The sequence below is a fragment of the Lutra lutra genome, chromosome 5 (assembly GCF_902655055.1).
Source record: "Lutra lutra chromosome 5, mLutLut1.2, whole genome shotgun sequence".
In the NCBI taxonomy this organism is placed as follows: Eukaryota; Metazoa; Chordata; class Mammalia; order Carnivora; family Mustelidae; genus Lutra; species Lutra lutra.
In genome coordinates, this window is record NC_062282.1 from 119,992,079 (window position 1) to 120,005,712 (window position 13,634).

General features: G+C 37.8%; 1 protein-coding gene across 17 annotated transcripts in view; it reads right to left on the bottom strand.

The window, feature by feature from the left end:
• The window catches only part of MCTP1 (multiple C2 and transmembrane domain containing 1), a 521,742-nt gene that overhangs the window by 204,990 nt on the left and 303,118 nt on the right, over positions 1–13,634 (bottom strand). For 11 of the 17 annotated variants that reach the window (XR_007127466.1, XM_047730108.1, XM_047730110.1 and 8 more), the window contains 3 exons: positions 10,671–10,748; positions 5,026–5,196; positions 1,944–2,074 (listed from right to left, as the gene is read on the bottom strand). Coding sequence is in view for 16 of the 17 variants with exons in the window: in XM_047730108.1 (XP_047586064.1) it covers positions 1,944–2,074; positions 5,026–5,196; positions 10,671–10,748 (380 nt within the window). In the remaining variant the exon portion in view is untranslated. The remainder of the gene's footprint in view (positions 1–1,943; positions 2,075–5,025; positions 5,197–10,670; positions 10,749–13,634) is intronic. The other 6 variants (XM_047730107.1, XM_047730106.1, XM_047730102.1 and 3 more) reach the window with 1 other exon arrangement.

Consider the following 13,634-nt stretch of genomic DNA (forward strand, 5'->3'; position numbering starts at 1 on the left):
TTTATTATAAAAGGAGATAATTCAGGAGCAGTCAGATGAGAACTACTCAGGTAAGGTATGGGGTTAGGGCCCTGAGTTTCCATGTCCTCTCAGGCACGCCACTCGCCTAGCCCCTCCACGTGCCCGCCAACCACAAAGCTCCAAAGATGGTTTTCTTCTCTCCCAAATTTCAGAACACTTCCTTAGCACCCTCCCCCATTATCTAGAACAATCCCTATTTTCTTCGTATCAGCTAATTGTCACTGCTTTCTCAAAATTTGCAAAATTATGGACAAACCCATAGCAAAAAGGTGAGACGAGAAAAACTAGTTCACCTCTCTGCCAACCATTTCTGTAATATAATTAGCCATGGCCTTGAAGAATTCACAATATTATCAAGTGAGGAAAAGGGAAAGGTCAATACCAGATGGGCTGAGAAATTAAAGTAAGAAAAAAATACACAAAAGTATACCTGTTATTATGGGAAAAAATAGAAAAAGGTATGATAACTTATACTTCAGGTGATATGAACTCAGAAGTACAGGAAGGCAGTACATGGTAGCAATTACTTCCTTATATTACTAACATAACAAAGTATGGATATAAAATAATGAGACTGAGGCAGCAAGTTACACATGACAATCATTCTGGTTATCTCATGGTAATCAAATATGGCTAATGTTGCTCTAAATTATGAAAATGAATTAGTTCTTTAAGGAACAGCTAGACAGCACTTACTTGAATGAGCTCATAGCATGTTGAGGAAGACAGAAACATAGACATATAACCATAAGGAAATGTAGTCAGTGTATTAACACATGTATACTTAAGCAACTTAAGTTGGTGATATATTCCAAAAAGAACAAGTTAGAGCTTAAAGAAAACTCTGAAAATAATGTTTTACTAAAGGGGGGGAAATGCAATGAAGTCTCATCATTTTAAAAGGCTTGAAATGTAACACAGTATTAGGTTATAACAGTTTTTTCTGTTTCATTTTATAAGTAAAACATTATGGGTTAAGTGAAGCTACTCTTTAACCTCTCACTTTATAATCCTATAAAGAAAGCCAATGTTTAAAAAATATATCTCAGAATTACAAAAAAACAAAGAGATAAACACATTAGGTTGAATTCGTGCTTTTCTAGCATACAATGACCTTGATTATTGTTGGTGTGTATGCATTTCTTCGGGCTGTATGTTTAGAGACTTGGAATTCATGTGAACTGCAATGAAAAAAGACTATTCTAAACTACCAAGCTCTTCTGTACACTATGTTTTATTTAATATTGGCGGGTCTCGATGTGTTTTGCCACAAAGGAACATACATATAAAAAAAATAGAAATAACTTTTAAAGCAAGAAAACAATTCATGGAATTCAAGCAGCAATTCGAAATAAACTTGTCCTTGTGGAGAGATGTCATTAAGCCTCATAATACCCCTTTCTTCACTGCATTATTAGATTAATATGGATCTGTCTCACTTACATTTGCCATCACTAAAACTTGAGAAATCTACAGATTTATGAACTCCTAAGAGTTTGGTTCTCTACCTTGTAGGGAGTGGTAGGAAACAATGCATTTTATGGTCTCACAATATGCTTTATGAAAAGTAGTATTATCTCAGATCACTTTACAATGACTGTGCTCTTTGTTTAGGTATCTTACATCAAATGAGATTCCTCTTTCTCAATTCCCGTAATTTTTACGCACAATGTTCTGACACCTGGAAAAAATTTCTAGGTACCAAATTCTGATAGCCTATCCATCAACTGGTCAAAACTGCCACCTACTGGTCAGTCTTCAAATCTATTTTTCCCATCACCCAAGCATTGTTTTACCATGGTCAGATCCCTTCCTTCAAAATATTAAAGATCAATTGCAATAACCATAAAGGATAAAGCAGTTATCCTTTTAACAACCTTCACCATCTCTGGGGTGATCCAAAGATACCAAATCATACAAACCTGCCAATAAAATCATCCCTTTTCCCAGCATCTTTGTCCCAGGCAGTGATATCAATGATTCCGCCTCTTTCTTCGTAGAGATGAAAATCAAATTGTTCCCTCCACTGAGGATTCAAAGTTTTTGGCATAATCTGGAAAAAAAAAAAGAATTGTTGTCTCATCAATATCAGTCTTTCAAAAAAATTAACTCAAGTCATTGAATAAAAATTAAGGTGCTATCTAGAAAAGTACGTGTGAGATTTGAACAAAAGCTTCCAGAAATGATGGAAATGAGTCATTAGATGTCTAGCATCTTTAATGCATATCATCTGAAGGAACCCTCGAGGATATGTCCTGAAAACCAAAGGGCACCCTTTCGTCATCTTGAATAAGAGATGAGACATATGAATTATACAGAAAAGGCAAGTAGTCTATAGTGAAATAGCTCACTCAGATACTAGCATTTATTTTACATAATTGGTTAATGCACAAAGATATAGCTCACAGTCTGTCATCTCACAATAAAAGGAGATGTGGATTCCCAGGTTTTTTTTTTTCCCCTTACTCCCCACACACATGGGAATTCTGAGCTGAATACATGAAAAAATCCCAGATCATGAAGTTCTATGGGAGCAGGGGGAAACAGAAAGTAACTCTGGGGTGGTCAGGCAAATATTTATGTTAGAATTAGAACATTTATGTTTCATCCTCATTTGATATCTGGAGAAACTGAGACCTAGAGTTGAAGTGACCGATGCTTTAGTATCTAGACTCAGGTCTTTGATTAAACCCTCAGGTCTCTTTCCCCAAAGCAATATGTCAAAAATGTCTGTGAATTAATACGAGTGTGTGTGTATAATCTGTATGTTGCAAATACGAAAAAGATATCTTATCCAAAGTGCAATTTTGCAACTTCAAGTATTCAGATAAGACATCTGGTAGAATCAAGGAATAAAGTGACCCATATCGAGGTGCTTTGAAATTTCATTCACCATTGGGTTAAACAACCTTCATATTTGTTTCCCTCTTCTTTCTTTTTAGCAGGAGGGCATGCAGTGGCCTTTTCTCTTTTGAATGTATGAGACAAATCTTCAGATGTAAAGACTTTGAAAGCAATGAAGTATGTTATGTGCAAAGGTAATACAAATGAATCATAATTTTTAAAGTTCATAATCTGAAATTAGTCAGCAATATATCATGAAAGAAAGAGCAAAGAGAGACACGTGTCCATAGCTGGGTTTCATATTTCATACCTAAAGAGCAGAACTATAAAAATAAGTGATGTTTTAAGCCTCCAGAACATGGAGATGATGTTAATTGATAAAGGACAAGATAGAAATGGTCATAGGAACCTATTTTTGGAATCAGTAGTTTCTTTAAAATATGTTATTAAGTTCATGGCAGAAAAAAAAAGATGGCACTTGAGGATCCTATGATAATTCAAACCTCTCATTATTGGGCTCAGATGCACTTCTATGGTATTTTGGGGAACGGTCTGTCTTATTTGGCCATTAAGAGCCTAATTTTTCAGTTTCTTTTTTAAGGATTGTCTTCCCTATATGATTTCCTTGAGGCCCAAAGTGGTGCCTTCCCCCTCCACGTGGGCACTTGATAAGGAAACCAATCAGCCTGAGAGTAGTTTTCACTGCCTACCAACAAATCAGCTCCGTGATATTTCTAACTACCTAGCGACTGATGAAAACTTCCTGTGCCAGAAGGAACCTTGTCAGGCTATTTATCAAAAGTTCTTGAAAATGGTAATGTCAAAGTGAAGACATTCCCATCAAAGTAGAATGTGATTTTTCATACAAGACAGATATGATGCTTGTCCCAAGTGAGGAATGCCAGCTGTAGAAGGTGACCATTTAGGAAGTTATCTTTTTTTTTAAAGTTTTTGTTTATTTACATAAGTAACCTCTATACCCAATGTGGGGCTCAAACTCAGGAACCCAAGACTGCTCGTCTGCTAAGAATGCTCTTCTGGCTGAACCAGACAGGCCCCCCAAAAGGTTGTATTTGGATACGACACAAATAAGACATATGCCCCAAATAGAACTATGACCACACTGACCTTTACTAAGTATTATTACTTCTATCAATAATATGATACTAAGATGATTATTTAATATATTACTACTACTAATATAATTGTTATTACACAATATACTTACTACCGCTGATAATCTTTCCGTTAATACCATTTATTATTTATTATGGATGACATAGTATTCCAAGCCCTTGACATGTATAACATATATTTATTCAATCTTCTCAATAACTTTATTAGGTAGACATTATTGTTATTTTTTATATATATTTTCAAAAGATTTTATTTTATCTATTTGCCAAAGAGAGAGTGAGCACAAGCAGGGGGAGTGGCGAGAAGAAGGAGAAGCAGGCTCCCTGAAAAGCAAGGAGCTCACCATGGGACTCTATCCCAGGATCCTGGGATCATAACTGAGCTGGAGACAGACGCTTAACCAACTGAGCCACCCAGGCGTCCCTAGGCATTATGTTAATTCACGTTTTTACAGATGGGGAAATTGGGACATGGAGAGTTAGAGTAACCAATTACGCTGCTAGTATGGCCAACAGAAATTTGGCCCTTTGTTTTCCAAATAAATAAAGGAAAAAAATGTAATCTGCATTGGTGCAAGTCTGTTGGAATAAAATGTTTCAGAGTAATGTACAAAGATTTTTTGATATGGAAAATAATGCTATTTGTAGTACTGATACCAGTACTAATTGTAGTAATAATAGTAGCCAACATTCAGCATGTTATGTGCCCGGCATTAACTTAGGTTTGTTGCGGCTTTTCTTTTCTTTGTCTTTTTCTTTTTTTAAATAGGTAAGTTCAACTCCTGTGTTAGAGATGAAGAAGTTGAGACACAGTAGTAGTTTACGCCAGGTCACAGAGCACATTAAGTAAGAAATGCAACAGTACAGTTATTGGTCGGGTTTGCTGACCCGATGTTCGAAAGAAGCTCTGTTAAGCATTTAAGAAGCATCTTCATCTTCTAGAGCATGGCCATTAACTCACCACTGCCTTCCCAATACTGACAGGAACACGAAAGGGATACGAAACACGAAGGGATATGGTTACCTTGCTCTTGTACTTCTGATGCCCAAGCCGGAACTTCACATAGGGGTCACTCAACCCATTTGAATCCATTGCCTTGAGATCTCGCCCCTCAATCAAGGTGATGCTGACTATTCCTCTCCAAAGCTGTGATTTTCTGTGGACGTCTGATAGACGTAAACTTTGGGTCTGAAACTTTTGGTAAAGGAAAACAGAGTTAGCCTCTTGAGTTTTAAACTGAAATACCTCATTTGGTATTACCCTTTGTCCTGTTACAATTTTTTGAAAATTAAAAAAAAGTAGGTAGTTACAATTGAAAAAAAAACCATAATTTACAGATTATTATTAATTCATTGAAAAAAAATCAATAAATGTGAAATTATCACCTCATGATAAATTTAAGGTTGCTGCTTACAAGAGGTGAATGCTCAAAATAAAGTTGTTTTCCAACTCTTAAAGTCACGAGATGTAGATAGTTGAAGATTATCAGAGAATATCTGTCTATGTGTCAAAGATGCCAGTGTCAAAATATGTAAAAAATAAATATTATAAATACCAAAGACCTCAACCACATTTTAAATATAAGAATATTTAATTTTTAATTAGTTATGGTTTTTGAAGCTCTCTTTATCAGGTTACAAGTTGGTTTTAGTGGTGGGTTTTAGTTGTAAGATTACGAGCTCTGTGCAGACAATTTAAAAAAATTCTTCATTGCTAAGTTAGGAGACAATGGAGGTTCAGCTCTCTAGAGAGGGTACCGTGGAACAGAAGACGAAATCAATATGCCCATAGGAGATGTCTTGTTTATGCTGAAACTTGTATCGCAAATTTTACAAATTACGTATGTGATTTATATTGGTGGGTATGTTTCTGAAATTACTTTGCATTCTAGTTCTTGAACATGTTCCTTAATGATTTTTATCATGCTCTACCGTAAATCACAATATTCAAGCTGGGGAACAAAGTCGCAATTTTTGAAAATTAGGAAATTAAAAACGGCTGCATAATCTCTTTGAACTAAACAGCACATACAACAAATCAAAGTCGCCAAAATGTTAAAATCTTTTCAATTTGGATTTAGAAACAAGCAGTACTATAAAAACTGCTGTTTCCTTCATATTGTCAAGCATGTTGTCTTCACTTACAGTCATTTCATGAAGAAATTCAACACGTCTCTCCGCCTCAAAGTGCTCCATTTCTAAATTATAGATTAACTCTACTTTCGGCCCAATTCCTTCAACATCAACAGTATAAAGTCATAGCCTATTTTGTGTAACTCCCTCTCTCACTTTGAATTCCTGCTTTTTCCCCTTACCACACTAATGCCATCACTGTTTTTAATCTATCCTTATGAAAAACAATGCATTTCAGGTTGCTTTTATTAGGAAAAGGAGAACTACATTCTTCAAAAGACAATACTTTTTATATTTGAACATTTTAATGTAAATTTTTCTAAATCACATTGCCTACTTCCCTGTCTTGGTGATAAGTAAATTGTGAACGGCCTGATGGCCCTGCCTTATTAACACCAACACAGGCCTGCATCTACACACCCCACACCCCACACTGCTGTGAGCTCCTAGAGCAGTGGTCAAGTGTGTTCTGGGGTGTATCACACTTTCAGGGAACACCTGTAACCTCCACAGGACTCCATGCCCCACTTCAGCTAGAGTCCCTCTGCCTTTGTCTGTCTTACACATTGACCTTCTGCATTGGCTTTTGTTTGAACCAAGGATTTATCAGACGAGAAAAGTTGAGTGCACCAAGTGACCTTGAAGGGTTTCTAAGATTTCAGGCTACTTATTAGTATATATAATGCAGCAATAGATAACTGCATATTTATTTATTTATTTTCTATCTATCTTCTATCTATCCAGTTCTGCTGCTCTTGAGATCACCTCTAACTACAGACTCTAGAAAAACAGATTCTAAACTTTGGGTCTGAACGTTTGTTAAGGAATATGAGTGGCAAAGAAGGAAAGAAGAAAAATGAATTTGGGGTAAGTAAGAAGAAATAATTATCTTAGCAAAGGCCAAGGAGTTATTAGCGACCCATTTATACAGAGCTGTAGAATTTCAAAGTGCGTCTGCGTGTCTTATATCACTTGATTTCCACTAAAACCCTCTGAAGGAGCAAGACAAGACAAAGGCTGCTACTTCCATTTTAATGATGAGGAATTTGAGGCTCAGTGTGGTTTGTGCCAACAGATGTTGGATGTGTGACTAGAACCTGGTATTTCTGACCTTTATTCTTGAGCTTCTCCCCATATTGGTTTTCGGGGTAGAGACTCTCTCCTCGGTCTAAAAGTAATAATGATTTAAGTATTTTGTTCCTAATGTTCCTATAATGTTCCAGGGAGGTGAGTTGTTATACCTGAATGACATTCCAGTCTAGATATTCCTGCACGGTTAATATGTGAAATCATCTTCTACTTTTCTCTTGTAGGAGCACATGCATTCATACTTACAAGAATTCAGATTGTTGATGGATATACTTAGTAACATTTTCTGGGCACTCTAGAAGTAGAAGTTGCGCATGGCACTCAGTCACATTATACCTGGGTACAATCTAGGCTATGTACCACCTTCAATTACCAAGGCCAAGTTAGCTTCTCGAATGGTACCATGTCTGAAACGCTCCCTAGCTTGCACCCCACCCCCTTTTCCATTTCTCACATGGGAATAGGAACTTTACTTACAGGGTGGGAAGGAGAAACAATGCTTTCCATGGGATCCTTCATGCTTTCACAGAAATAAAATAAACTTCATGAAGGCTTTACCTACTGCCATTAGTTACAAAATGCTTTTTTATAACCTGGAAGAACATTCCTAAAACAAGTTGGAAAGCCAAAGGGGAGGAAGAGGGGGAATATTACTTCTCACAAAAAATGTTAATGAATGTGGGAATTAAGGTGATCTGCATAAAAGGTTAAAAGGATAGGGGTGCGTGGGTGGCTCAGTGGGTTAAAGCCTCTGCCTTCAGCTCAGGTCATGATCCCAGTGTCCTGGGATCGAGCCCCACATCAGGCTTTCTGCTCAGCAGGGAGCCTGCTTCCCCCTCTCTCTCTCTGCCTGCCTCTCTGCCTACTTGTGATCTCTGTCTGTCAAATAAATGAACAAAATCTTTAACAATAAATAAAAGGATAAAGAAGAGGGGTCCCAAAGAGATACTAACCAGATACCATTTTAAGAGGAATTTTTCCTTCTTCAATGTTTTAATTTGTTAAAAATGGTACTTTTCTTTTTTAAGATTTTATTTATTTATTTGACAGACAGAGATCACAAGCAGGCAGAGAGGCAGGCAGAGAGAGGAGGAAGCAGGCTCCCTGCTGAGCAGAGAGCCCGATGCAGGACTCGATCCCAGGACCCTGAGATCATGACCTGAGCTGATGGCAGAGGCTTTAACCCACTGAGCCACCCAGTCGCCCCAAAAATGGTACTTTTCTAAAAAGAAGCCCCATAAGGGATGCCTGGGTGGCTCAATTGGTTAAGCAACTGCCTTTGGCTCGGGTCATGATCTTGGGGTCCTGGGGTCAAGTCCTATATCAGGCTTTCTGCTCAGTAGGGAGCTTGCTTCTCCTTTTCCCTCTGCTCCCCCCACCTTGTGCTTGCTCTCAAATAAATAAATAAATAAAAATCTTAGAGAAAAGAAGCTTCATAATTCATTTGTGATTTGATTAATGCATAGTCATGAAATAGATAAATATTTAGTCTAAGTATAAAGAATAGGAACTTGAAATAAAATTATAAGGTAAAGGGGGAAGATAGAAACTTACAAAACCAGTCCTAGGAGAGACAATGACTTAACCTAAGGACCCAGTTGCATCTTTCTAGCAATTTCTGACTATGTGACTTGGATGTGTTGCTCCCTTCCTGGGCCTCAGTTTCCATTCCTTCCTTTTAAAGATTTTCTTTGTTTAAATGTCAGAGAGAGAGAGAAGAGAGAGCACAAGCAGGGGGAGCTGCAGGAAGAAGGAGAAGCAGACTCCCTGCTGAGCAGGAAGCCTGATGTGGGACTCGATCCCATGACCCTGGGATCATGACCTGTGCCAAAGGCAGATGCTTAACCAACTGAACCATCTAGGCGTCCCTGGACCTCAGTTTTCTTACCTATTGTTCTCCAGACTGTACTCCAGAGCTCCAAGTGTACTAAGAACACTATTCTGTGTGTGGAGGTGTAGAGGGAATGGAGGGGGTTTTGGCGTATCTGCAGGTAGGGGGGCCTGAATAGAAGACAGTATATTCCATAAACAGAAAAGATTTAATCTGCTGAAGATGGTCATTTATCCCTTTTATTAATTTTTTAGATCAAATTTTAGGGAGCTCATTGAAGGATGTTGACAAATGGAATTCCACAACTATTAAAAAAAAATGAAACTCCAAAAACCACTAGTGTTAATGCTCTTCAAGATACTTGCCGAGTCACTTGCTGCTCTGTTTAAAGTTCCCTTCCTCTGTATAGCAAAGTTCTCAAAGTGTGGGCCACAGACCAATGGTATCAGTGTCACCTGGGAGCTGGCCAGAAATTCAAATTCTTTAGCCACACCCCAGACCAAAAGAATCAGAAGATCTGGTTTATTCAGCCTTCACTCAAGGTTACTGTGATGTGTGCTCAAGGATGCGAACCCCTGCTTTAAAGGTTCTCAGGGTCATAGGCACTGGCCTCCTCCTATGTTCTAATTAGTATTATTAATTACTGTAATTGTGAATATTATCCATTCGTTTGCATGGATAGCATATAAGCTAATTAAAGTCTTTTAGTCCTATTTCTAAATTTACTGGTTAGGAAAACAGGTTGGTCTGGCTATTTGGAGAATTTAAAGAGAGAAGCAGGAGCCTACTGCCAAATTGTGTGAAGTTCATTTATTACTTCTTCCCTTTAGTGTTTTTTTTTTTTTTAGGATGTACTTAAATAGTATGTACTAATTGCAGTATTGATAATTACTCCATCAGAAATTGCTTATTGAGCACCTAAATGGAAAGGAGTATTAGATCTAAGATACCCCTCTCAATGAAATTAACATATTAGAGATGGGATTTATTTATCTGAGGTCATGTTTTCAATTATGTCCTTGCTGAAACAGAATTCTGTTTGAAGAGGAAAAGAAATAGGAAGGAAGAAAAAAAAAGGAAAACAACTTCACTTCAAAGCAAAGAACTGACACTGCACAAGGAAGAAATAACCTTTGAACTTTTGAAGGAGTAATTCTTGAATTTTAGTGGGCAGTTTGTTGACATCAGTGGGCCTGACCATCCTGGATCCGATTCAGTTCTAGTGCAGCAGAGCCACTTGCCTATTTCCAACGTGCGCCCCACGTGATCCACACACCCGCTCAAGTTTGAGACCATCCTCATAAGGAATATTCATCCAAGCTCAGACTTAACCCAGATTATCAGGACATCAGCTATCAATACCAATTTGAAATTCTGAGGCAATTAGTCAATGACCTGCATTGTTAGTAAGATTTTAGATGGGTGAGTTGGCATCTTGAGGAGAATATTAGTTTATGCATATTATTCCTTGAAATGGAATTCAAGATTCAATTCCTCTTCATACATATAAAAGAGGTTAGGATCGGGAATAAGTTTTCAGAACAGTGAGTCAGCCATGAGAGTTCACAGCTCATGCAAGCTTAGAAGGAATAAACAAACCGGACGGTTGAACTTACTTGTGCATTTTGGTCATACGTACTCTGAAGCTCTGCTCTGCAGAAGCCCAGGATGGGAAGAGAAGGCCTGCTGTATGTCTGGATGGAGAGGAACGGTCAGAGCTGTTCAGGAAAGCTTTGTGCTACTATCAACAACTCATTTCAACCAGCATTTAGCATTACTTTTCAAAACCACATGATTTGAAGAAAAAAAAAAAAGGATCAGCTCCCCAAGTCACTGTCAGAAAATGTCTTTTAGCACAATGAAGATAAATGCCAGTGCAATCATATAATTTCTAGCCACCATTTTCTTTAGTGGCATAATACCACAGTGGTCAAAAAAAAAAAAAAAAAAAAAAAGAAGGACAGAGATTAAACAGTGATGGACCCCGCTGGAGTGTTTTTTGTTCATAAGCATGGTACCGAAAAGAAACATAGGAAGAGAAATCATGAAAAGAATCCTTTCCCCAAGGCTGCAGCTTCAGAATGTTTAGGAGACTGTTTCCAATGTCAAAAAATGGATACGGCCCCAGAAGAATACATGTTACATGGTTACATGTTACATGGATATGATCGAGTTAACTGCATCCCACAGGCAAATCCTTTGTAGTGATTAAAGAGATAGCTCTAAAGTAACAGAGAAATCTTGCCCCATGTGACTTTCCCCTTTTTCTCTTTGTTGCCCTTGGACCTAAGAAAGCAGCCAAAACCCCTCTGATACTAAGACCAAGAGCAGCCAGAGATGGATTCAGAAAGACGCAGCTGAACAAGAAATACTGGGAGGAAATTATCATGACAAGCTAAGAGTTTGTATTAAATGACTAGAGCATCTAGACAGTTTCCGAACAGCAGTATGATCGTGAGATAAGAACATCAACAGGGAGGGTTAGACTCGGCTAATCTGGAAGATCGGTGAGAGCATACACTAAGAAATGAGCATGCATTGAGCAACTTCTAAGTGCTAGTGTGTTCATTCTCCAGTTTTTTTCATAACAGACATTTTTCAGGTAAAGAATCTGAGGCACAGAGATGATAAATCCCCTACTCAAAGCCAAACGGTTAGTGATTGGCAAGGCTGAGATTAGAATCTGTGGTTGCGGATACATAACTGATCATTTTTCTCAGTATATTTCACATTTTGGACAAAGCCTAAGAAGTCCATAATACAAAAACAAAAAAGGGAAATAACGTGTACAGAATTTGTTGAAATACTTTGACTCCCATGTAGATAAAATATATCCACGAGGATCAGTTATTGAGGAAGTCTAATCAGGGGCCTGGAGGAAGCAAAAGTTGGCAGGTGGTAATAATTCTAGCATACAGTGTTCAGGAAAGCCTAGGAGAGTTAACTGTGCTCCATCATGAATTATCGTCTAACGTCTATTAACAAGGCGGGCAAGTTGTAGAATCTCGTAAGTAAATTCAGAACACTTCTATTTTTCAATTCCGGTTATTAGGGTTTATTAATTCAATTCCTTGAAAAACTGGATCACTAATAGAAGGAGCTAGCCTATTATTCTAGATCCTGATTAAAAAACAGATCAAAACCAAACCAATCTATCCAGATTTAACATGTGGCTAAAACCCACTCAGTCATATTAATCTTCTCCCTGACATGTGCAAATAATCCTAGGCTTTTGTTACCTTGGATTTTATAACCTGTATACAACCTAATCCTTCCAAATGAGACCCAGACCCTGGGAAACTGGAGTGAAAGCCATCAGTGTGTCTTTACAATAGCTGTGTGTGCAGTCAGCTCACCTCTATTTTCAGCATAGAGGTGCACAGGCTTTTATTTAATCAAATGATCCACGAGACACTACAAAGAACAGATAATGACAGCCTAGAATGGCTGTTTTGTGCTGCAATGCCTGGAGCGTGGAGCAATTATTAGCTCAATCCCAGGCACAGGCATGTGCTATCTTTTCCTTTGCCTGCTCAGTTTATTTCAGTGAATTGCACCTAGGTGATGAAGTCCAATGAGTAGATTTGCTCTACGGTCCAGCTGCCGTCTCAGAGCAGGATTGCCTTTACAGAAACCCTCCCAGGGCTTTGTCCAGCCTAGTTTAAAGTGTCTCATGTAATAATAAGGCTTCGATCCTTTTTTTTTTTCTTAGATGATTCACGGCACTATAATCCTTACAGAAATTCTCCTGGTTTTTATCCTTACACTTTCTTTCTTATTTCCGTCGCTTCTTGAAACAACTTACGGTGTCAGGATTGTATTTATGCTTACTAAAAGAAGGTTTAACTACCATCTCTAAACTGAACTGTGGCCAAACAAAAGTTCTTAAGCTTTTCCAATGTTTGCTCAAACTATATACTAGCAAAAAAATCATCATATATGTTGTAATCTTAATTGGTTTGCTCAAGTAATGTATGGGTCTCCACCAATGATGTAAAGAAATAAGAAGTGCTGGGTTTGACTTACACTTTTTCTTTTGAGACTTTCAATTAAATATTACAAATACTTTGTTTTCTGAGGGTCTTACTTTCTTATCTAAAGATATAAATAATACCTCCACTTTTCTTGGGTATATGTCAAACATGGTTGAGTTGTTCAGAACGTAAGTACTTTAGCACAGGCTAATATTCTTGTTTGATAGAACCAATACTTCTCTTTGGTCTGCAGGGTCTTCCTTCCACCACACTTTGACTTGACCCTACCCTATGATGGCGCTCTGACAATCCCTAAATGTTCTGTATTCTGTGCACTCTCTTGGGTGCATTTCATATCATGAACCATTTCTCCATTTTTCTATATGAGGTATCTTGATATAGCCTAGCCTTCTCCATTTAAACAATCTCAGCTTTTCTCTTTAATTCACTATAGTGTTCTCAGAACGTGGTTTGTTCAATTACCTCTCAGTCATGAAAATCTAAATGTCTGGTCAATGGAGTTAACTGGGAAAACGTATATGTATTAACTATCTGAAGCACCTGCATTAAGTTATCATCCTTTACTGGGAAGTTAAAAATCCTCAA